The sequence below is a fragment of the Danio rerio genome, chromosome 2, assembly GCF_049306965.1.
Source record: "Danio rerio strain Tuebingen ecotype United States chromosome 2, GRCz12tu, whole genome shotgun sequence".
Classification (NCBI taxonomy): domain Eukaryota; kingdom Metazoa; phylum Chordata; class Actinopteri; order Cypriniformes; family Danionidae; genus Danio; species Danio rerio.
Genome location: NC_133177.1, coordinates 45,141,449 through 45,165,000, shown reverse-complemented (window position 1 = coordinate 45,165,000; position 23,552 = coordinate 45,141,449). Strand labels below are relative to the sequence as shown.

At 35.3% G+C, this 23,552-nt stretch overlaps 1 protein-coding gene and 2 long non-coding RNA genes across 10 annotated transcripts in view; all 3 read right to left on the bottom strand.

The window, feature by feature from the left end:
- Positions 1-22,860, bottom strand: part of cyp7b1 (cytochrome P450, family 7, subfamily B, polypeptide 1) — a 24,331-nt gene extending 1,471 nt beyond the window's left edge. Inside the window, exons 1-6 of the mRNA XM_693936.10 lie at positions 22,606-22,860; positions 13,012-13,148; positions 10,560-11,156; positions 7,098-7,304; positions 4,293-4,471; positions 1-906 (exon numbers count right to left, since the gene is read on the bottom strand). The exon at positions 1-906 is cut by the window's left edge and continues 1,471 nt beyond it. Of these exons, the coding sequence (XP_699028.3) occupies positions 589-906; positions 4,293-4,471; positions 7,098-7,304; positions 10,560-11,156; positions 13,012-13,148; positions 22,606-22,682 (1,515 nt within the window). The 5' untranslated portion in view covers positions 22,683-22,860 and the 3' untranslated portion in view covers positions 1-588. The remainder of the gene's footprint in view (positions 907-4,292; positions 4,472-7,097; positions 7,305-10,559; positions 11,157-13,011; positions 13,149-22,605) is intronic.
- LOC141378657 (uncharacterized) overlaps positions 1-23,552 on the bottom strand; it is a 30,646-nt gene that overhangs the window by 6,168 nt on the left and 926 nt on the right. The gene's annotated exons all lie outside the window — the stretch shown is intronic.
- On the bottom strand, positions 20,348-22,259 carry LOC103908842 (uncharacterized). 8 transcript variants are annotated; one of them, XR_012393619.1, is made up of 6 exons: positions 22,178-22,259; positions 21,526-21,594; positions 21,330-21,378; positions 21,174-21,250; positions 20,967-21,016; positions 20,348-20,693 (listed from the first exon to the last, which is right to left on the bottom strand). It is a non-coding gene; the product is annotated as an uncharacterized lncRNA (long non-coding RNA). The 8 variants fall into 8 exon arrangements; XR_012393618.1 differs by having other exon boundaries at positions 20,575-20,693; positions 21,324-21,378; XR_012393626.1 differs by having other exon boundaries at positions 20,575-20,693; positions 21,362-21,378.

The following is a 23,552-nucleotide window of genomic DNA, read 5'->3' as shown; positions in this document are numbered from 1 at the left end:
GTGGCATCTAACCCCATCCCTAACCCCAACCGTCATTGGGGGATAAGCAAATCGTACTAAATTGTACAAATTAGATCGTACGAATTCATACGAATTAGCCACTAAATGAAAAAGTTACGAATTGCCGTGAGATTGTGTTGGAAACGTCACATCCACATTCTAGGGACATCAGATAATTATCATATATAGCCAGTGACAAAATAAGATGTATAAAATGTATAAAAGCTGCCATTATTTCTCGCAACAAGTTCACAGTAGTGCATCAAACCCTAGCACAAAATGCAGCGTACACTTTTTCAATGGCAATGTAATGTGTGAATACTGTAGCTTATGGACCACATCTTTAACTGAACCCTTTGGAAAAGAAAAAGTTAAACACCCATGCACTATTATAAGATGTATATAATAAACAGCAGTCAACATTTAAAGTGGATCTCACCTTTCATCAAAGCTGTCCTAAAACTATTGAACAACACTTGTGTTTTTTTTGCCTTGGACAATTTTTAAAAACTTTTTTGATCCATTTCAAATGCTGACTACTTTATATAAAGATGAACTTATATAAGAACTCTTCACTATTCACAGAGTTCATTCCTCCCTGTCTGTGCAGTCCAATGTTTTTCTGGTTTTGTATTTGAATGGGATTGGATTAGCAGGTGGCAAAATGCCCAGACCAGCTCGGCTGTTGTCCATCGACGCCTCCTGCTGTCCGTCTAGCAACTGCATTTCACACATGAGCAGAGTCACACACACAAACTGCTTCAGCTCGTTCATGGCGAAGAAGCGGCCCGGGCACTGAGTGGCTCCTGAGCCAAAAGGCATACGGTAGTACCGCACTTTCTGTCCACTTTTGTAGAAATCTGTTTTCTCCTTGCCGTCCTTCACAAAACGGTCAAACTGGAAGCGCTACAGGAGAACATACACACACAAACACATAGAAAAAGGAGTTAAAAAAATCGTTTTCTGACTGTAGAGATATGGTTAAATTGAAGTCTGCTTGGTGGAGTTTAATCAGGAAAATGTTTAGCTTTTAAATGATGCCTTCCTTTGAAATGTGTAGTATTTTTTCAATTATTTGAGAAAGTAATATTAAAATAGAAGAACTTTAAAGTAAATAAGTAAAAAAATAATTAAGAAAATATTGAGAGTGCGGTTTACAAATGTTTTTTTCAACATTTTAAAACATAATATAGATTTAATAACTATTTTAAACAACTAATATAGTCTTTGCCATGATGGCAATACATCATATTTTACTAGTTATTTTGCTAGTATACAGTTTAAAAGTTTAATTTAAAAGACTTAATTAGGCTAACTATGTTAGGTTAATCAGGCGAGTCATTGGACAATAGTGGTTTATTCTGTAGCCATTAAAAAATAATAATAAAGGGGGTAAAGACATTGACCATGGCAGTTAAAAGAAATCTATCTACTTATTTAAATTAGGGCAAATCTAAAAGAAATTTGAATTTCTCCTGAATGAAATAATAAATGGGAAATACAGTAAAAATTTTCCTTGCTCTGTTATACATCACTTGAGAAATATATATAAAAATAATTCAGTATTGAGTAATTCAAAATGTTTTCATGCTTCAAGTTGAAAGATTTGATAAAATGTTTATGATTGCTATTGATATTTTGTTATTCTTTTGCATTTTGCTGCATTTGGCTTAGCCGTTCATGGTTGGCTCGCCAATGTATTAGATGACTCTAATACATAAAACAAGTAAGCTGACCAAAGTTCTTACTGGGAGAAGACTTCATTGAAGACAACTGTCAGAATCAAAAATTATTTCAAGACTAGGAAGATTAATTTTCTAAGATTTTAAATGTTCTTGCAGCAAGAAAACAATACAGAAAAACCAACAAGAGGTTCTATTCTGGTTGCTGAAAAGGCAGTCCTTTGAGGCCAGTTTTTATACAGGCATAAAAACAGATGATGAAGCATTGCTGTTAATTATCGGTCTAAACCACAGGTGTCAAACTCAGATCCAAAAGGGCCACAGCTCTGCACAGTTTAGTTCAAACCCTAATTAAACACACCTGATCAAACTAATTGAGTCCTTCAGGCTTGTTTGAAAGTTACAGGTAAGTGTGTTGGAGCAGGGTTGGTACTAAACTGTGCAGGGCTTCGGCCCTCCAGGAATTGAGTTTGACACCCCAGGGGCCTCATGTACAAAGACTTGCGTGGAAATCTTACTAAAACATTGCGTACGCACAAAGCTGTAAATGTGCGTACGCAGAAAAAAATTCAGATGTAAGAAACACTGCGTACACGTGCCGTACACGTGCCGAATCTCACGCATATTCTTTTGTACATCCGAATGAACGTGAAACTGAGCGCAACATGCACGAGCACAAAACTCCTCCCTGCCTTCTTCCCTGTATAAATAGGCTAATGACTATGTTAATGGCAAAACCCAACGAAAAAGCAATGGCAAAAGCAAGCAAAAAGAGAAACTTTGAACAGAATGTGAATTGGAGGTGCTGCTGTCGGAGGTAGACCGGAGGAAAGCGGTGTTATTTGCAAGTTTGTTCTCCAGAATTAACAACAAAAGAAAAAAATAGAGTGGGAGAGTTTAGCTGATGCGGTCAACACAGTTGTGTCTGAACATCGTACTGAGTGCATTAAAAAAAAAGAAATAGTGTGGTTTATATCTGTAAAATGTTGCAGTACGCTTAACAGTCTCAGTGGCGCTACTCGTAAGATGCATGTGATCATGAATTGATACATTCGAGCATGAGCTCGGCTCGAATCCAGCGTCTGATGAACTCATTTTTGTTTTTTCCCCCGCTACATATCAGATTTTGCCAACTATTTATCACGAGAAAGACAAGTAGGAATCATCAATAAGTTCATATCAATAGGCATCATATTTTATTTGCACATTGATTGAATGGAAATGTTTCTGATTCACGCATGCAAATTCATCTTCAGATAGTGTCTTTATAGCAATGTGTGTGCGGTAGATCGCTCAGATTACATTGGGAAAACAGGCGACTGCTGCAAATTGTGCTTTAATGTTTAGCTGGTCAAATGTATGGTATGGAAACCTTATATACCTGCTGAACCCGTCTCATACAGCTGCCATTGCAAGGCTCAGACACTTTGTAGAGAGGAATTTAACACAACTGCCTCTAGGAGTCGCCAATGGAAATAAAACAGACACACACAAAAAATGTGCGTACGCCTGCCAGAAAGCTGCCGTGAAGCTGCGCACATTCCCACGTTCAGTTCATTGTTAGTAAATCCAAACGTGAGCGATTCTGAGCGTGAAACCTGGCGTACGCAAAGTTTTTGTGCGTACGCAGCGTTGATACATGAGGCCCCTGGTCTAAACCAAGGGGGGCCAACCCTGTTCCTGGAGAGCCACCTTCCTGCAGATTTCAGTTGCAACCCATATCAAACACACCTGAGCCAATTAATCAGGACCTGAATACCACGTGATAATTACAGGCAGGTGTGTTTGATATGTGTTGCAACTGAAATCTGCAGGAAGGTGGCTCTCCAGGAACAGGGTTGGCCACCCCTGGTCTAAACAGTCTGTTTGGTAGAATCCTATTGATCATATAATCAAATCATTGTCGGCACAATATTCCTACAATTGGAACATTCCAACCATTCAACTGATTGAAACAACAGTTGAGCATGTGATTATATCAAGAAGCCCATACATTTAAACCATTAACTTTGGGTTTCTTGACAAGTATACATATATACAAATAATATAAATAGAATATATGGAAAAGAAAAAAAATTAATTAATCTAACAACAATGAATAGTACAGTTGCTGACCCCTCCAGAGATTACCCAACTGGCTTGGTTGGGTCAAAACTCTTGAGTTCTTGTAGGCCATTTGGTTCACACCTTTTCAGATGCAGATAATTGTTTGCATATTAAACAAGTCATACAATCAGTATACTTGTATAATTACCATTTTAAAGAAAGTTATATCATTGTAAACAATGAATTAAAAATATTGTAACCAGAACTGTAAACTATTTAGATATAATAATAATAATATATTATATGTAAATAATACATAATATTGATTACTACAGAATTGTCATCAAAGTAGCCACTGCTGCTGATACAGAAGTTTTTTTAGACCTAAAATAAATAAACTAAATGAATAATAATTACACTTAAAAAATTAGTCTTATTGTCCCTCAAGAATGTTTTGGATTCACATAAAATAAGACACACTTTTAGTTTTCAGTATTATTAGTGTTTTATAAACTGATCGTTAAGATTGAGATTGACTGATCTGGAGAGCTGGGTGTTTGTTACCTTGGGCTCTTTATATATTTCTGGGTCGAGGTGTGTGCTTTGTGGATAAAGAGCAATGATGTCATCTTTGCGCAGGTTGATTGAGCGCTGGCCATCTAGACGCAGACAGAAATCTTCCTGAACCACGCGAATGTTCATGGACACAGAGTAGAGACGCAAACTCTCGTTCACTGAACTCTCTGCACAGAGGAAAACACACAGCACTCAAAGCTGAAACTCCACATTTATTACACAATTCAGGCATTATTTCTTTAGTTAAACAAGAGGTATACTGTCGTGAAGAACACTAAATTCTCTCCTAGAAATAATACAACTGTAAAAAAGGGACAAAAGGATATTATATGTATTATCATACTATTTCTGTACCCAAATACCAAAATCTTACATTTTGGCAAACTAGCAATTAATTTAAATAATTATCTGACATAAGCATTTTGATTGACTTGCATGTAAATTTTCTTAAAAACGACGTGTGTATAATAATACTAATAATAGAATTAATTTATTTACTGATTGATTGATTTATTGATTATAGCAACTAAAAATCAATGTTACTATTAAACTGCTAAACTGTAAAGTATTTTCTAATAATTTTACTTTGAATGACAATTATAATAAATATAGCATTATTATTATTATTAGTATTATTCATTCGTTTTCTTTTCGGCTTCTTCCATTTATTAATCTGGGGTCGCCACAGCGGAATGAACCGCCAACTTATCCAGCGTATGTTTTTACACACACATAAATACACACACACTATGGACATGCAAACTGCACACAGAAACGCCAACTGACCCAGCCGAGGCTCGAACCAGCGACCTTCTTGCTGTTGTGAGGCGAAAGCACTACCTACTGCGCCACTGAGTCACCCATTACTATTATTATTATTATTATTATTATTATTACTACTACTACTACTACTACTACTACTACTATATTGCTACAACAGTTACATTACTGAACCAGTATCTGTGAATTGAACTCACAATTCAGAGAAAAAAAGATCAGAATTCTGAGGGGAAATAATGTCAGAATTATAGAATATAAACTTGTAGCTGCATACAGTGAGGGATATAAATATTGAACACGTCACCATTTTTGTCAAATACATATTTCTAAAAGGTACTTGAAATTTTTCCCGGATATTAGTAATAACCAAAGAAATTCATATATGCAAAGAAATCACAATGACATGAAATGGGAAAGAGTATTGAACACATGAAGAAAAGGAGGTGGAGAAAGGCAGTGAAAGCCCAGACAGCAGCTGAAATTTCTCTGTAGTTACTCAGTAACCCTCTGCCCTTCGTCACTGTAAACCAGGATGGACATTTCCGCAAGTCAGTGATCCAAAATACAGCCAATAAAACTCTCAAATGCTTTCAGAGAAAGAAAATGAAGCTGTAGGATGGCCCAGCCAATCACCTGATCTGAATCCAATATAAAATATAAATTAAAGCTCAGATTTGATAGACCAGACCAACAGAACCATCAAGATTTTTACACTGAAGTTGAAGTCTGTAAAAAATCTCACACCTGAGTAATGCATGTTCATTCTCCATATGAGAGGCATCTTTCAGCTGCCATCACCAAAAAAATCCTTTATATAAAGTATTAAATACGTCTCTGTAGTTCAGAACTTTCTCATTGTGCCATTTCATTGTTATTACACAGAACTCATGTTTCAGATTTTGTTTTGTTTTATTTTTGTTTGTATAAAATTTAGCTTTTTACCAAAATATCCAGATCCTTTTGAAATATTACTCTCAGGAAAAAGACATGATGTATTCAATACTTATTTCCACCGCTGTATTTATATCTCTCTTGATACATTTAAAACTCAAAATTGTAAAAAAATTGTCAAAATTCTGATAAATAAGTGATTGAGAGTAATTTGAAACTTGTGAAATATAAATTCTTAAATTCCACAGGAAAGGTCCAAACAGTGCTAACATTCAGGTTACATATTTATATGATTACAACACACTCTGTGTGACACGATAATCAATAACTCTGTGTGTGTTCCTAGGCAGCAGCACAGTTCAGTATAAAACAGCACTCTTTCATAAACAGTACTCATCATTCACTTGAGTGTTTAGTGAGTAATTGTAGGCCCTGGGTTTTACTATTAATATATTTTACATTTATATTTATTCAGTGAGCAGATGATTTTATGCAAAAGCAACTTCCAAATGAGGGGAAAAAACATGTTTATTATTACTCATTCATTCATTCATTCACTTTCTTCCACTTTTCCAGGGTCAGGTCATGGGGCAGCAGTCTTAGGAGAGAACCCCAGACTTCCCTCTCTCATGAAACTTTCTCCAGCTCCTCCGGGAGAATCCCGAGGCATTCCCAGGCCAGCCCAGGTCTACCTTCTCTTGATGTGGAGGAGCAGCAGCTCTACTCCGAGCTCCGCCTGGGTGACAGAGCTCCTTACCCTATCTATAAGGTTGTGCCCTGCGAGATCTTGTCCTTTCGGTCATGACGTGAGAGTAGGAGTGTAGACTGACCGGTATATCGAAAGCTTTGCCTTTCGGCTCAGCTCCTTCTTTACCACAACAGACCGGTACATCGATCGCAATACTGTCAATCTCACGTTCCATCCTTCCCTCACTCATGAACAAAATCCAAGATACTTGAACTCCTCCACCTGGGTTAAGGACTTTCCTCCAACCAGGAAATGGCAAACCACCTTTTTCCGGTGGAGCACCATGGCCTCTGAATTGGAGGTGCTGATTCTCATCCTCATCTTATCTCATGATTGTCTTTTGGTAATACTATTTATTTATTTAGTTTACATACCCAGGTAAACCATCTGTTCTAGCTGTTGTCGTGTGATTGTGATGTCCTCTTTGAAGATCAACTGCATGTTTTTCTCTCCGAGCACGTTCGTGATCTCCTCTCGAACTGCTGCCAGGGCTTCAGGACAGGAAATGAGGTGGTACAGACACCAGAAGGCTGCTGGGATAGTGTTTCCCACTGATGCCCACAGCATGGCGAAATGATGCGCTACAGCAAGAGAAAGAAAGTAAGAAACGGTGAGTCTGTGCATGTGCAAAACAAAAAGAACAAATCAATGCAGCAGAGTCATGATGAGTGAGCACTGTGCACCATTTCTTTTTTTATACAGTCATATCCTGCTTCCCATAATCCTGCTTTTAAAACAGAAGCAGATGTTTAAAACTCCTTTTAAGACAAGTCAGCTCAATCAGAAGTGAATGTTGCATCACCACAAGGCTTTGTTTTTTCTTTTTTGTTTTCATTTCTAAGAAACAGGCTTGTAAGCACAAGTCCATTCTCCTCTATATGAGGAAACAGTGGCATCTAAAAAAAACAGTTTGTTTTTATCAGTATTTAACAACGCAAGTCAAAGCAGTGATAAATTCTGTCAATAATGTGATTATATTTTTTGTTTGCTCATGTCAACAAATGTTAAAACCACAATAAGTGTTGATTTGTGTGTCAGATTTCAGTTGTTAGATTACTGAGAGTGGTGATGAGTGCTTTCCAAACGCGGTTTCATGAATCGTCTAAACCTTTACACATTTTCAGTTTAGAGACAGTGGTTTAGTATGTGCAATACATGGTTTCAAAACACTGTCAACTGGCCGTAACAGTGTTTCAAAATGTGTTTAAAAATATAACTTCTCTATCAAAATTAAAATAAAGACCTTGGAAACTTACTGAAGCTGTTACATTGAACGTAAACATATGAACAATAAGACTGAAAAAATGTAAAAAAAAAAAAAAAGAAAACAAATAAATAATAATAATAATAATAATAATAAATAAATAAAAATACAAAATAGAAAAAATGTTAATAAATAAATAAATAAAACAAATAAAATAAATAAAAATACACCCCCCCCCAAAATAAAAATAAATAAATAAATAATAAAAAATTTAAAAATACGCAATAAATAAAAAAATAAACAAATAAATAAATAAAAATACAACCCCCCCCCCCCATTTTTTTAAATAAATAAATAAATAATAAAAAAATGTAAAACACGCAATAAATAAATAAATAAACAAACAAATAAATAAATAACCTTAAAAACTTACAGGAGCTGCCACACTGAATGAAAAAATATTAACATTAAGACAAATAAAAAAAATGTAAATAATAATAAATAAAAAAAACAAATAAATGAAATATAAAAATGACAAAATAAATAACATTAAAAATTTATAATAAATAAACGAAAAATAAATAAAGAATAAAGAAATATATATATATATATACAAACATATAAATATAAACATATAAACTTACATACATACATACATACATACATACATACATACATACATACATACATACACACATATACCAGCAACATAGATTTAAATTAAACCATAAACTAACATAAAACAGTAAATTTATTTAAATATTCTTTTATTTAAAAAAAAAAAAAGCTCCTGTCTGTTGTGATGTTTGGTTAAGGGAACATAGTGAGCATCAACGCTCCCTGATTTTCACAGTGCATTATGAGACTTTTCATGGAACAAACGCTTCAGTGCCCTGACTACTAAACAACAGAGCTGACTGAGACGCACCCAGATTCTAGATTACATTGCATTTTACAAAACATCCCAGCTGTTTTGGAAATGGGGCTGTATAACAAGTCTCTAGAACGACCATTAATTAACCCATCTGAAACAACAACCCTCTAGAAATCTCTAGAAATAAAAAAAGTTTTTGAACGAACAAATGACACTAAATCTTTTACTAAATCAAAAGCAAGCAAATTTCAACCAACTATTTGTAAATGTATTGCTTTTCATGTGACAAGGTTTAAATAAATGATTATACATATGACATTTACAGGGTTTATGCAGATTTCACCAGTCAAATTTAAGACTTTTTAGGGAGTATTATGAATGAAATTTTAGACTTAAGCAGGGCGGGTTTTTTTTCAATGGCCAGTGCTAAAAGATATTTTTATAAGCTCCCATTAAAACTGAGTGATTATTTGGCCACATATTTTAAATAATGTTTAAAACAAGCAAATTTTAGTTATGTAAATACACTTTTTTTTCTTCATTACTGTTCTTAAAAAAAGTTGTAAATATGATAAACTAAACTTATGCACAACAGTGTGTCAAATTCAATGTCCTCACTAGATAGCTTTAAATATATGGAAAACTTTTAAACAAATGTTTTTGTATAAGCTAATTCAACTATATTGGTAAATAGAGTTATTAAATGTAACGTTTGTTGTAACTTTTTAGATGGATTGTTGGTTGCACCTACTGGGTTAAAATTTAAGACCTGTTTAAAATGATTTAACACCTACAACCCCATATTTCAATGAATTTGAGACTTTTTAAATTTAAAGGGCACCTACAGTATGATGGAAATCAGCTTTTGAAAACTGTTTGGACAGAACTGTATATATAGTGTGTCCACTGTCATATGGGAGTAAAATAATGGCAACAAGTCTTTTTTTTAATTTCCTGACATTAAAATAGGATCCAAATCCCAGTGATTTTGATCCCCACTGCAACATGACATAGAAGTTTTCTCAGCCCATCCAATTGATTGAGAGGTGCAGTGTTTCTATAATAACATCTATACACATCTCCACAGAACATTTTTTCGCAAATACACAGGGATTAAAATATCTGTTCCAACTCTCTGTGATTTTTATCAGTTTCATAAGTTTAAAACATTTTTAAAACAGAGCATGTTCGTAATAAAGACAGTAAAGTTCAGAATCTGTTTACATCACTGACTGCTGTTTATCTAATGTAACGCATGAGAAGCAGACAAGCATGTCGAAGAGGTGGCGAGATGAAGCATCTCATTTGGATTTAAAACCAAAGGTTACTAAAACATCTACACTGTACTCAAGACAACAACAATGTATGATAAATAATCTGATGGGTATTTTGAGCTGAAACTTTACAGACACATTTTGGAGACACCAAAGTCTTATCTTACATGTTGTAAAAGGGGTAAAATAGGTGCCCTTTAAGGCCTATATTTAGTTTTTGAAATTCAAGACTCCACTGACACCCTGACATATTAAAGCATATTTTTATGTTGATTGATGGTTAAAGGTTGCATTTAAAAATTTTTTTTTAAAGTTGTGTTTTGATGCATAAAATCTTCAGTACAATAATTCAAGTTAAGGCTATTTGACACAACATCCCAATATTAAAATTCTTCTAGAAGAATTACATTTATCTTCCGCAAAATTACCATAAAGGAAAGTTTTTTATGAGTGTGAACAGCGTGTTTGTGCATGTGCAAGTTACCTGCTTTATCTCTGTCCTGAAGCGTGTCATAATCCTGGAAAAGAGCTGTTCGGGTCTGTACAAACTTGCATGGGGCCGTCCATTCCATCATTCTTTGAGGATAAAAAAAACGTATCAACTTCTCACGAATTTCTTTGGTTTTCCCCAGCAATCCGATGGGAATACGGGCCATGAGTAAAGGGAACATGTCATCAAACTTCTCAAAATCCTCTCTCAGCTGATCCAGGTCCAGATGTGGAGAATGCCCATATAATGTCTTGAAAGTGCTCTGAAACATTGCACTTTTACAAAACTTGTACAGTTCAGCTTGTTGCCAATGATCATCAGCCTCGTCACCAGACAGGAACAGTTGTCTAAGTACTTTCTGCAGGTTTCCCATCATGCTGAATGTGAGCGGGTCGAGCGCAGGCCCCTGCAGCAGAGTGTAACTCCTCTGGATTTGGTCACTCAAGCCCGGGAAATGACCACTGCGAATCGGCGGGTAATCGAACGTCCTGGATGCTGCACTGTCTGAGAATGTGTGGAAATCCAGCTGTTTCCCGTGTTTAATCACAGATGGGTACTGGAGAGGGTTCATTATAAATGTTATGTATCTTCCTAAAGAAACACACAAACAAGAACGGTACATGTCATGACATTATATCATTTCAAACAGTGTGACGGGCTATAATTTACAAGCAATTCCTTTATTAATCGCATTCTTTCTATTTCATAAGCTTTGCAATAACCTGATTAGTGATAAATTATGATCTCTTCCATTAACACTCAAATGACTTTTACGCTGAAATGAAATGCCTTCCTTTTACACTGAAATGCCTTCCTTTTACACTGAAAACGTCATGTATCTCCACTTATGAAATCCCTTGCATGTATGTATATACACAACTAATTGTGTAAAATTTGAATTTTTTTTTGTATCTTTGCGCGAGTGTTATTTGGAAGCTTATGCACGGATTGAGTTTTATTCATGTGCGAGAGTTTATAGGCACATACACATACACATCAAGTTCATATGAGAGTATGTACAGGTGTGTTTGCATACAGTGAGTATATACACTAACGGGCCACTTTATTAGGTACACTTCAATAGTACCAGGTTGGACCCGCTTTTGCCTTTAGAACGGCCTTAATCCTTTGTGGCATAGATTCAACAAGGTACTGGAAATATTTCTTAGAGATTTTGGTCCATATTGATGTAATAGCATCACACAGTTGCTGCAGATTTGTCAGCTGCACACCCATGATGAAAATCTCCCATTCCACCACATTCCAAAGGTGCTCTATTGGATTGAATTCTGGTGACTGTGGAGGTCAAAGTGTGCCAAGAAATTATCCCCCACACCATTACACCACCACTACCAGCCTGAACCATTGATACAAGGCAGGATGGATCTATGCTTTCATGTTGTTGACGTCAAATTCTGACCCTACCATCTGAAAGTCACAGTGAAATTAAGACTCATCAGACCAGGCAATGTTTTTCCAATATTACATTGTCCAATTTTGCTGAACATGTGCAAATTGTAGCTTCAGTTTCCTGTTCTTAGCTGACAGGAGTGGCACCCGGTGTTGTCTTCTGCTGCTTTAGCCCATCCGCTTCATTGTTATTGTTCTATGTTGCCTTTCTATCAGCTTAAACCATTCTGGCCATTCTCCTCTGACCTCTGGCATCAACAAGGCATTTGTGCCCACATAACTGCCACTCACTGGTTATTTTCTCTTTTTCAGACCATTCTCTGTAAACCCTAGAGATGATTGTGTGTGAAAATCCAAGTAGATCATGATGATGTGCGCAAGTTTCATTGTTTTGAACATTCAATAGAATAGGTGTGTATGCGAGTAAAGATGAAAAGATGATTTTAAAGATGTGTATGTATGTGTTTTATGTACTGTACGTGTTGATTAGAAAGTTTTATTTAAATCCTACGTGGTGCCTAATATATATTTGAGGTTCCTGTTTTTGCTTCCCCTCTAAAAGGAGGATTTGTTGCATGACATAATTTGCTGCGTGACATAATAAATGATCCGTGAGGTATTTTTGTGCTGAATCTTCACAGAAACATTCTGGAGACTTGTGGGAGTTAAATTACGTTGCCAAAGAAACATGATATGACCCCTCTAAAAAGGTTCAAAATCTAAAAGGCTGAGAAACCCCACTCAATCTAAAACATAATCCCTCCTTTTTACGTTTCTAAAAACATGCTCAAACAAATCCCATGTTGACTGTAAACTATTAACAACACTTTTATTCTCACGATAGCTTCACAACCATATGTTTTTCATTAGCATAACTATATGAGTGTGTGTTTCAAAATGATGGTGTGTGAGAAGAAGACAAAAAGGAACCCCACTTGTGTACAAAAATGAGCTGTGTGACAACTTTATACTATTTAATTCTAGTTATGGCCCCATTTGAGTATACAAAATGTTAAAGTGTATATTAGATCAGTACCAGCAATAAGTACTGTAAAATCATCTCCATGCTTCTTCTGCAGTCGTGTAAGGAACTCTTGAGAGTTTTTTCTGAATTCTAGAGCTTTCCCTAGGAATGGAATCCAGCCTTTGATCAGCGGTGGTTCACCGTCCTTCCTGTAACATGCAAAACAATATAAGTCATGTTATTTCAACATGCCTTTTAAACAATGCCTGAGGCTGCAGTTCTGTCTAAATATATATTACACACGCACACTCCTCCTCTATAAGACAATCAAACAAACCAACACCATCTAGTCCTACAGTGCATTCTCTGTGGTAAAGCAGCTACTTAATTGAGCAGAACAAAACCCTACTTTTCACGGTGTTTGACAATTCCAGCATTATGTATGTGACATTTGCAGTAAAAACTCCATACATAAATTCACATAGAAAGTATATGTTGGCATTATATTGAAACATCTGTATTTATTTTCCAAAACAACTAACCGCAGAGTTATGAAAATATAGATCTGTAAACTTTTTTTTTTTTTTGGTTTTTAATGAGGTTCAAGAGTTCACACTTAGCTGATGATTGATTATGAAGCATGTTTGGCATGCTGCCCTTGAGCCCTGGGGCTTCCTCCCATTTGCAGGGCAAGTGGGGAGTTTGAGCTTTTTGTTTTGAATTTTGAGATTTTGGAGATTGCTATGGAGAGATATACTGCTGACTAAGAGCTCATCTATAGTGCCAATTTGGTTTGGTCAATTCACCTATGTCGCATGTTTTTGGACAGTGGGAGGAAACCGGAGAATTCTGGGGAAACCCACATGTGCACAGAGGGAACATGTAAACTCTGCACAGAAACGTCAACTGGCCTGTTAGAGACTTGGACCGATGACATTCTTGCTGTGAGGCAACAGTGCTAACAGTGCGATTCAAGACCAGGGGTGCCCAAACTCTGTGTCTTGCAAAGTGTAGTTCCAAACCCAATCAGACGCACCTGGGCTAGCTAATAAAGCTCTTACTAGGCTTTCAAGAAACATCCATGCAGGTGTGTTGAGGCAAGTTGCAGATAAAATTAGCTGGACACCGGCCCTCCAGGTCCGAGTTTGGGCACCACTGTTCAAGAAGAAGACAACAACTGAGGTAAGAAGCTCTGGTTATTTATGGTGAGTTAGGAATCATTTGATTGGTGAATTATGCATTGGCTAATGCAGGACCAGCTGTGGTCAATTATAAGCAAGTGATCCTCTTAAAATTTGTTTTTAAATAAACTTCACAAAATAAACATGCATTATGTATGTGACCAAATAGTTTGGAGTATAAAACATACTTTGTAGAAATTCTGTGAATTAAACTGCACAACCTGAAATAAACAATTCTAATCAAAAGAATACGAGTTGTCTCTCTGTTAAACGAGAATTATTCATTTTATTTTATTTGACCTTTTCGTATTCATGAAGAAAAAGCTTTGTTATGGATGTGACAGATGTGAAAAAACCACTTGAGTAACTTTGGTAAATCAAATCTAACTGTTTGAAAACACTGACTGAGACATTTTTGATTATTTTTACAGTCCTGTACAATACAAGCCTACACAAATAAAACTTGGAGTTTTGCTATTTTGGTGATAACTTAATTTTTATTTTTTTTATTGCAAGGTTGACATGTGCAAGGAATTGCTCTGCTAATATTTTTTGAAAATTATAAAAACCAGGGCTCATTTATATCGCTTAATGGTCTGTGTGATCTTCTACTGATATACATTTCCCTTGCCCTACTTTATAAGACCAGAAAAGGATGGGTGGCCCTTTGGGAATTAGTTCTCCAAACTTCCTTCTGAGATTGCAACTAAATAACTGAACTAGAAAACCTATTGCTGCAAACAGTAATAGTGTGTTCAGTTGACTTAATATCTGTGGGACAGAAACAAAACTTATACAAACAAAAAATAAGTGTATATACTATACAAAGTACAACATTGTAAAGACACTCCTGTCAATGGTTAACACATAACACTGTGCAAACACTGCCTTGTTGGAGAGCGTAAATACCTGCTGAAAACAATTAGGCAAACTTAATTTCTCTATTAAAGTTAGGAAGAGATTAGCTTAAATAAACTAGAGGCTTTTGTGGTAAAACATGTAGTGCTGATGAATCATGTAGGAATGCTTGTTTTAACAGGCAAATACAGCAATTTTGATTTTAGAATCTTTAAAATCTGTGCATAAATCCTGTACATCTGTGTTTTAAAGAAACCTGTTATGTATTTTTAAATATAACCTTCATGCAGAGTGTAATGTAGCTGTTTGTGAATGTAAAAGGTCTGCAGGGTTTCAAAGATCAAAGTGCAAAACAAATAAAGCTATCTAGAAAAAGTAAGAATCAGATCGGAATTTCATTTGATCATTTGTTTGACCTGCAGATCACATATAAAGATATATGTAAACCTTACCCTACCTGTAAAACTAGAGTACAGAATAAAGTAATAGGCACTTTAGTAAAAACTCTGAAAAGTGATGATGCTTTAAAAAAACTAAAACACGTTATAAATGTTTATTAACTAAATATAATAATGTCAGGTAGAATCCAGGTGGTTTTGTGAAGTCTCTTGCCACAGTTTTTGTGGATTTAGTCTGTGTCAATTTGATACATTCATGTCTTTCCGGATGGACTGGATGAGCGTGAGGTCAGATTTCGGTGTGGAGCTGCTGACAGACTGCTTGTGCAAAAAATAATAATAATAAAATCTCAATAGATTTTTTACAATAATGGCAAAATTGATGTTTGAAAATGTAAACTGATATATCCAACTCGCATACTACAGCAAAAGATAGAAATACTTGACTTAAAACTAATTTATTCACTGTAAAATAATGCTGGGTTATACACAATTCATAAAGGTTGTCCCAAAACAAATTTATTAACAAATTTAAGTGGATTGAACTTAAAACAATTTAGTTGTCTCCAACAAAAATCTCAAGAATTGTGTTGTTTCAGCTCATTTTTATAAAAAGTAGTTTGAACAAGAAGTAAAAATCTTAAAATACTAGTAAAAATACTAGTGGCCTAAAACTGTTTTACAGTTCTGTATATTATGAGAAAGTATTTCATGATGCATGTGGTAGAAGACCAGACCCCAAAACAAAACATAGTTACCTTTAAAATAGCATAATAGTGGCACTTTAACATGCAAGTAATTAAGTCTGAATGCATATGTGACTAAAGTGTCAACAAATTGTCATATTAAATCTAATCTTTCCAATGAACCATTTATAGGGTTCATACAGAAGTTATGGAGGAAAGCAGATTCAAACTAATTCAGACTGAATCAATCATTGCATCATTGTATAGATGTATATATCTACATATGACATATTTCTATACCTGTGAAATCCAAACACGAACTTGTTTCTCTCATGTATCTCATAACTTTAAAATCTGAACTTTACTAGAACTATGTTAAACTGCTTTGACACAATCTACATTGTAAAAGCACTGTATAAATGAACATGAATTGAATTGAATACATTCGACGTAAAATTCATTGCTTTCTAACATTTTGCAGAGCTTAGCTGACAGCTGAATAGCGGACAATAAATATTAAAAATGATAGTGTGACTTTTTTTAACCAATGTATTTCAATATTTTTAACTGCAAAGAAAAATTAATCATGAAGACATCCTTTTATGAATAGATATACCCAAAAATAAGCTAAAACAAACCTGGGACAAAACAACTGTTGATAAATACTTATGCTCCATATGTTTTTGTCTAAAGACCATTTTTTAGAGATGTAAACAATAACTATGGTCCTGACCTATTTCCTGTTTTACATTTTAAATTTCTATAGCTTCTGAGAGTCCAAAAAGTTCCACATATTAATAAATAATAAAATAATAAAATGATATGGTAGCTGTTATAACACCAAGTCATGACTGAATTGCCTCTTTTTACAGATATGAAATAGTTTGACAACATGCAGGATGGAACATGGAACAAAGGCATCAACACATTGAAATGGTCAATATATGAATAAGTAACATCCTTTTTTTATAGAACACAAGAAAACATAACATAATTGCGGAGAAAATACAATAACAAAAGCTTGAAAAAGCAAAGACAAAAAAATCTTTGCAAAGCCTCAGTCATTAAGAGAAAGTCTATCATAAACTTTAAGAAACATATTCATATTCTTCTTCTTATTATTATTATTATGTTTAAGAGATTTAACAATAAACAAACTTTCAGTAAGGAAGATATTAAATCCACATAGTGTCTTTAAGAACTTTTATTTGTGCATGAAGAATTTGAAATGCAACACAAAAAATTAACGACAAGATCAAGAGCATGATCACTACTAGAAAGTACAGAAATTTATCTTTTACAGATAAAATCATATTCAAACATGGATGATCAATATAAAATAATGTTATCCCAAAGATATTTAACGTGACTGCAGTTATAGAATATGTGAAATAAGGTTTCTTCTTGTATATTGCAGAAAGTACACAAGTTTGATATATCAAAATAATAGTTTTCATCTCTCATCTCTCTGACTCTTGCACCAGGTTGCACATTTGCACTACAGTCACTTTCTTAATCACTCCATGTCTCTTGGAAACATTGTGCATTTCAAATTGTGCTTCATTCAGGTGAAAGGGCTTGACAAATCACCTGTAAAAACACTCTTCTCTCGTATGCACCTGACACTTTATCTAAACTCCATCTTACATCAATATTGAAAACGATGTTTACTATAAATGCACCACAATCATGTTGGACTGCTTGCTTCAACCTTAAACAACTCTTGCACAATATTAAACCTTAAATACATCTTTTGCACAATATCCTGCACAACATTGTTCAGTCTCAAGTAAAAGTATTTGTCTTATAGTGATGTATCTCAGTATAGGTTAGCAATGCATAGATTTTGAAAAAAAGCTCTTAGGTACAGTGTTGTGTTTGTATTTATGATTAACTTATGTAGCACCATGGTCCTGCGAAGCACAACCTTTTGTTCCTCTGTATGTCCACACATGTAGTGGAATGAAAATAAAGCTCAACTTGACTTGACTTGATTGGCAATTTGGGAAATTGTAGGGTATACATGATTCAGAATCTTAAAATGGATCTCTTATTTTATTGAACATGGTGATTTTTAGGTAATAACCATGCTCTCTTTCACTGAATACTGTCAGAAAAAAATGGTCCAGAAAAAAATAACATCTTGAGATGTATATACAGATTAATGTAACAAACGTTTGTCACATCCACCACTCTATATTGATAAACGCGATTACGTAATAGAATCAGTGAGTCTGTTAAAAAAAAAAACGATTCCCAAGCCCAACAATGGTTCGGACCATCACCGACGATTCAATTTCAAGACTCAACTGGACATTGGAGAGAGTAAACAAGATACTGATGTGAATTATTAATTATTCTTTTGTCATTTTGTCGGTTTAAAATGCACCTTAAGTACCCAACAAACACATATACGTTGTAGCGATGTCTGCACAACGTTGTATTTTTTCAAAGGCAACGTTGCCGCTTACGTGCTCGCTACATTAGCCCCTTTCACACAGTAGCCCCTTTCACACATACAGACCTTTCCGGAAAATTACCGGCAATTTTCCGGAAAGGTTGTATGTGTGAACAGGTCCTTTTTGAAAATACCGGTAAATTCGTTCTGGCTATTTTCCGGAAAGAGAAGTTGTAACATTACCGGCAATTTGCCGGAATGCTGCGCTGTGTGAACGCAGAAGGAAGATTTCCGGAATAAGCTCGTGCACGTCTAGAACGTGCTGACGTGAGACGTCTGCTTTAGCCAATCACAACAGTCAGACGCATTTACGTCCGCGCGGTTTGTGAGAATAAAAGCCTTTGAATATTTTTCCAGACACATTTAGCTGCTAGAAGTTAGTCAGATCACGTTTATATGTTCTTCTTAATGCCAACTGTGCAAATAGTCATCGATAAGATGCTTATGATAAGCCGTTGTTTGTTTACCTTCAAGCTTTGCGTGTGCCCATGAAACAGCCTGTGAGCGTCAGCACACGCACATATTATGAACATCTCGACATGCGAATATGATCCAGTGAAAGTTGTTTACAATATTGATCATCCACAGAGTTTGTAATTTAGTCAAATGTTTACAAATACAAGCGCAGCCGTTTAAAGCTCATTTGTGGTGAATGATGTCAGAATTTACCGGTATTTTGGAATGGATGTGTGAATGCTCTTTTCCGGAAAATTTCCGTAACGTCCTCGCCTGTGTGAACAGCGCTTTTTTGAATATACCGGTAAAGTCGTTCCGGAAATTTTCCGGATATTTACCGGTATCACTGTGTGAAAGGGGCTAGTGATACCGGTAAATATCTGGAAAATTTCCGGAACGACTTTACCGGTATATTCAAAAAAGCGCTGTTCACACAGGAGTGGACGTTACGGAAATTTTCCGGAAAAGAGCATTCACACATCCATTCCAAAATACCGGTAAATTCTGACATCATTCACCACAAATGAGCTTTAAACGGCTGCGCTTGTGTTTGTAAACATTTGACTACATCACAAACTCTGTGGATGATCAATATTGTGAACAACTTTCTCAGGATTACTTTCGCATGTCGAGATGTTCATAATATGTACGTGTGCAGGCGCTCATAGGCGCACGCAAAGCTTGAAGGTAAACAAACAACGGCTTATCATAAGCATCTCGTCGATGATTATTTACACAGTTGGCATTAAGAAGAACATATAAACGTGATCTGACAAACATCTAGCAGCTAAATGTGTCTGGAAAAATATTCAAAGGCTTTTATTCTCACAAACCGCGCGCACGTGAATGCGTCTGACTGTTGTGATTGGCTAAAGCAGACGTCTCACGTCAGCACGTTCTAGACGTGCACGCGCTTATTACGGGAATCTTCCTTCTGCATTCACACAGCGCAGCATTCCGGCAAATTGCCGGTAATGTTACAACTTCTCTTTCCGGAAAATAGCCAGAACGAATTTACCGGTATTTTCAAAAAGGACCTGTTCACACATACAACCTTTCCGGAAAATTGCCGGCAATTTTCCGGAAAGGTCTGTATGTGTGAAAGGGGCTATTGTCACAACGTAGAAATGTAAGACGTGAGAAGGCTGTAGCAACGTTGTCGTGCGACATTCAGCAACCGCGAGGCGGCGTTCTTACTACTTGTATTAATATTTTTTGTGGCAGTTTATCAATACTGCCTAGAATACAGGATAAGCAGCAATTCTTTTCCAGTATTGCTTAATATGAAATATTATTCATTTATTTTTCCTATTTAATTTAACAACTGCATGTGTAAACTTTAAAGTGTAAAAATAACACACAAATGAATAAAATCAAACTTTTTATTATATATTTCACAACATTTAATACATACAGTACACATCTAATTATAAGCAAACAGTATAAAGTTTATATATATATATATATATATATATATATATATATATATATATATATATAATTAAACTAAAGGGTAAACAAACAAGAAAAGTAAACAAGAAATCATTAAAATGTAAATATATATATAAATAAATATATAAATTAAAATTCAGACACTGTGCAGTGAAGCTCTGGACTGGAGAATACAGCAGACCGGGGACCGCAGCTGAAGACCAGGCATAGTTGTTGGTATGGAGAAAGCAGTCAGAGGAAGAAACAAATTCAACAGATAATCCAGCTTCAGAGATCCACAGCAGACACAAGTCAAAAAAGGCAGTGAACAAGAGAGGACAGATGGAAACGACTATGACTAGCAAGTTATTGAACTTTCAGACATTTATTGTAATTTCATTACATATAAAATCTCCAGTGAGTAATTATGTAGCCTACTTTATTTTAATGCTTTAATAATATATCATATACCAAAATTACATACCATTAAATAAATTTAGAGATACAGGGAAAACAGGTTTGAGTTAACAGAAGTCAGAGTTAGTCTCCCAATACTTACTTAAATTATGAGAAGAGAAAGAAGAGGTCCTGTAGTTGTGGCGTTGCTCGCTGTAAATGGAATGTTAAAATTAGTGTCATTTCAATAACAGCTGTACAAAATAATAAAGTAATTTTTCATAAGCATGATCTATTTTCCACATTATGAACATGCTGTTTTAGGTAACATAACTACATTTAATAGTAAATAGAGTAGTATACTTCTTACCTCATTCAATTATTCTTTCCATAGATCAGGAATTACAGCAACACTGATCTGAGGTGAATTCAACAGCTGAAAAAATTCTGAATGACAAGTTACATAAGTAATTTGAAAACAACAGTGAGTGGTTAAACAATAGAGTTTTATGCAACTTACACATACTTAAAATCCAGAAATTATCAATAGAAGATTACCTCCATGTGAAAATAGCCTGTTGAGCAAAGAAAAGAGTGGGTTTTAAATAAAACATCAAAAGATAAATCAAAATAAAAATGTAGACTAGCAGACCTTTTTATTAATATCTATATTAATTAGGCATATGAACATCAACTTATATACTTTAACTTATATAGCTAACCCAAAACTGACAATTCTGCCATTTAGCCTCATCCTTTATTTGTTCCAAACTTATTTAGCTTTTTTTCTGCTAAATAAAGAAGATGTATTAAATAAAGCTGGAAAACTGTAACTATTTAGTGTTTTCTTACTATGAAAGCAAATGCTTACAGTCTTTACTGTTCAACAGAATAAAGAAACTTAAAGGTTTGGAATCACTTATTATTTACAGGGCAAATAATTCGTGAGTACATATCATTTTTTGAGTGAACTGTTCCTTTAACGGGACGCAAACTGCACAGAGATGTTTTGTATTTAAAAGTTATTTTGTGTGTTTTGTAAAAAGTGGGTCGGCTCGTGTGATGAAGTATCATACTGACTGATCACTATGGATATGGAAAAAACTGAACTTCAAAAACATTATTGTCCATTTGACTGAAGACAAGGCGTAGGTAAATAATCAGGAAATGTTTTATCGAGAGATTTAACATAATAATTTTAATGTTGTCGACGTCCGTGAACGGAATGCTGAAATGTTACTCGCTCGTAATAACTTCATTACGGCTTTTGTGTGTGTTTAATGTTGGAACAGATTGTTGTCGAAATCGTAGGTTTGTTTGAATATTCACGATTTACGTATCTTATTTAGCAAGAAGAAATAAAGCAATACTCACGTCTCCTCGGTCGTTGATGAATGAGACGACGGCTTGTTGAAATTTAAACTGATTCAGCTGTGACCAGTAAATGTTGTACAGTGGTTGTCCACGCCACCTGAGCACAACCTAAAGTATGCGGCCCTCGTGATGTTTAAATGGCAACCTTATGACATCGTTGTGACAACGTTTAGCAACAACGTAGAATCCTCAACCTTTTTGCAAGGTTGGTACAACGTTGTAGGAAGGTCGCTACGTTGAGGCAACGTTGTGTGTTTGTTGGGTAGCCTAATGAATGAACACAGAGTTCAGTTGCAACTACATATCACTTTGGACGAAATGTGTCCACTTAATGATAAATACACGCTTCACACAGGCAAAATTAAACCCCAAGATTCATTCAAACGCATTACATTCTCGAAAAGTAGTACAACAAACAGAAAACTCACCGCCTCCGTCCGCAGAATGAGTACAACAGCAGCACGGAGATGAAACCCAGAAGTATCGTCAATAAATACTCCAACATTATCAAAGATCCTCTGAGTGTAAACACCTAACGTTAGATGACAGCGCGGATGAGCCTTTACCATGTAACGTTAAGCTACTACTGTACGCTGCAGACGTCCAGGTTCGGTCACTGTCAATTTAAGTGAAAAGCGCTTATCACTGCTCAGTTTAAACGCCAGAGTCCACTGAAATATGTCAAGAAACTAAGATAAGACGCGAACAAATGAGAGATTTGCACTAAGTCGACACGCCCATGGAGGTCGCTCTCAAATTAAAAACATTGCTCAACAGCTTGCTTGAACAAACCCACTTGGACGTCCGAGCCACACACAGTCAGATACACACAGCCAGTCAACATGCTGCTGCAGCATTTATCAAATATTTATTGAAAATTTGTAGGCAGATATATTATGGCCTATGGAATGTTCTGGAATCAATCGTATTAACACAACAAGCAAATACACTAATAAGCAGGGCAAACAGTGGGACAAGGTGGAAATCAGGGGGTTTGCAAGACAAAATAATGACATTATAATCATAAGAGTTTATTAGTTTATAATACCTTTCATATCATGTTTTTACATCGAGTTCTATTGAGCACTTTTGTACACTGCATTGATCATGATAGTCATAGTGCTCATCATAAATGAGTTTCCCCTTTTAAAAATGAATATTTTAATACAAATTTTCAGTGAAAAAAACTGTTATATTAAGCAGTTATAGCCATTAAAAAACATCTTTAGGAAAGATAATAGCCTATATTTAAATTCAAAAGAAATTATTTTCACTGTGGGGGTCACCACAGTGGAATGAACCGCCAACTTATCCAGCATTTGTTTTATTCAGCTGATGCCCTTCCAGCCACAGTCTAGTACTGGGAAACACGAAC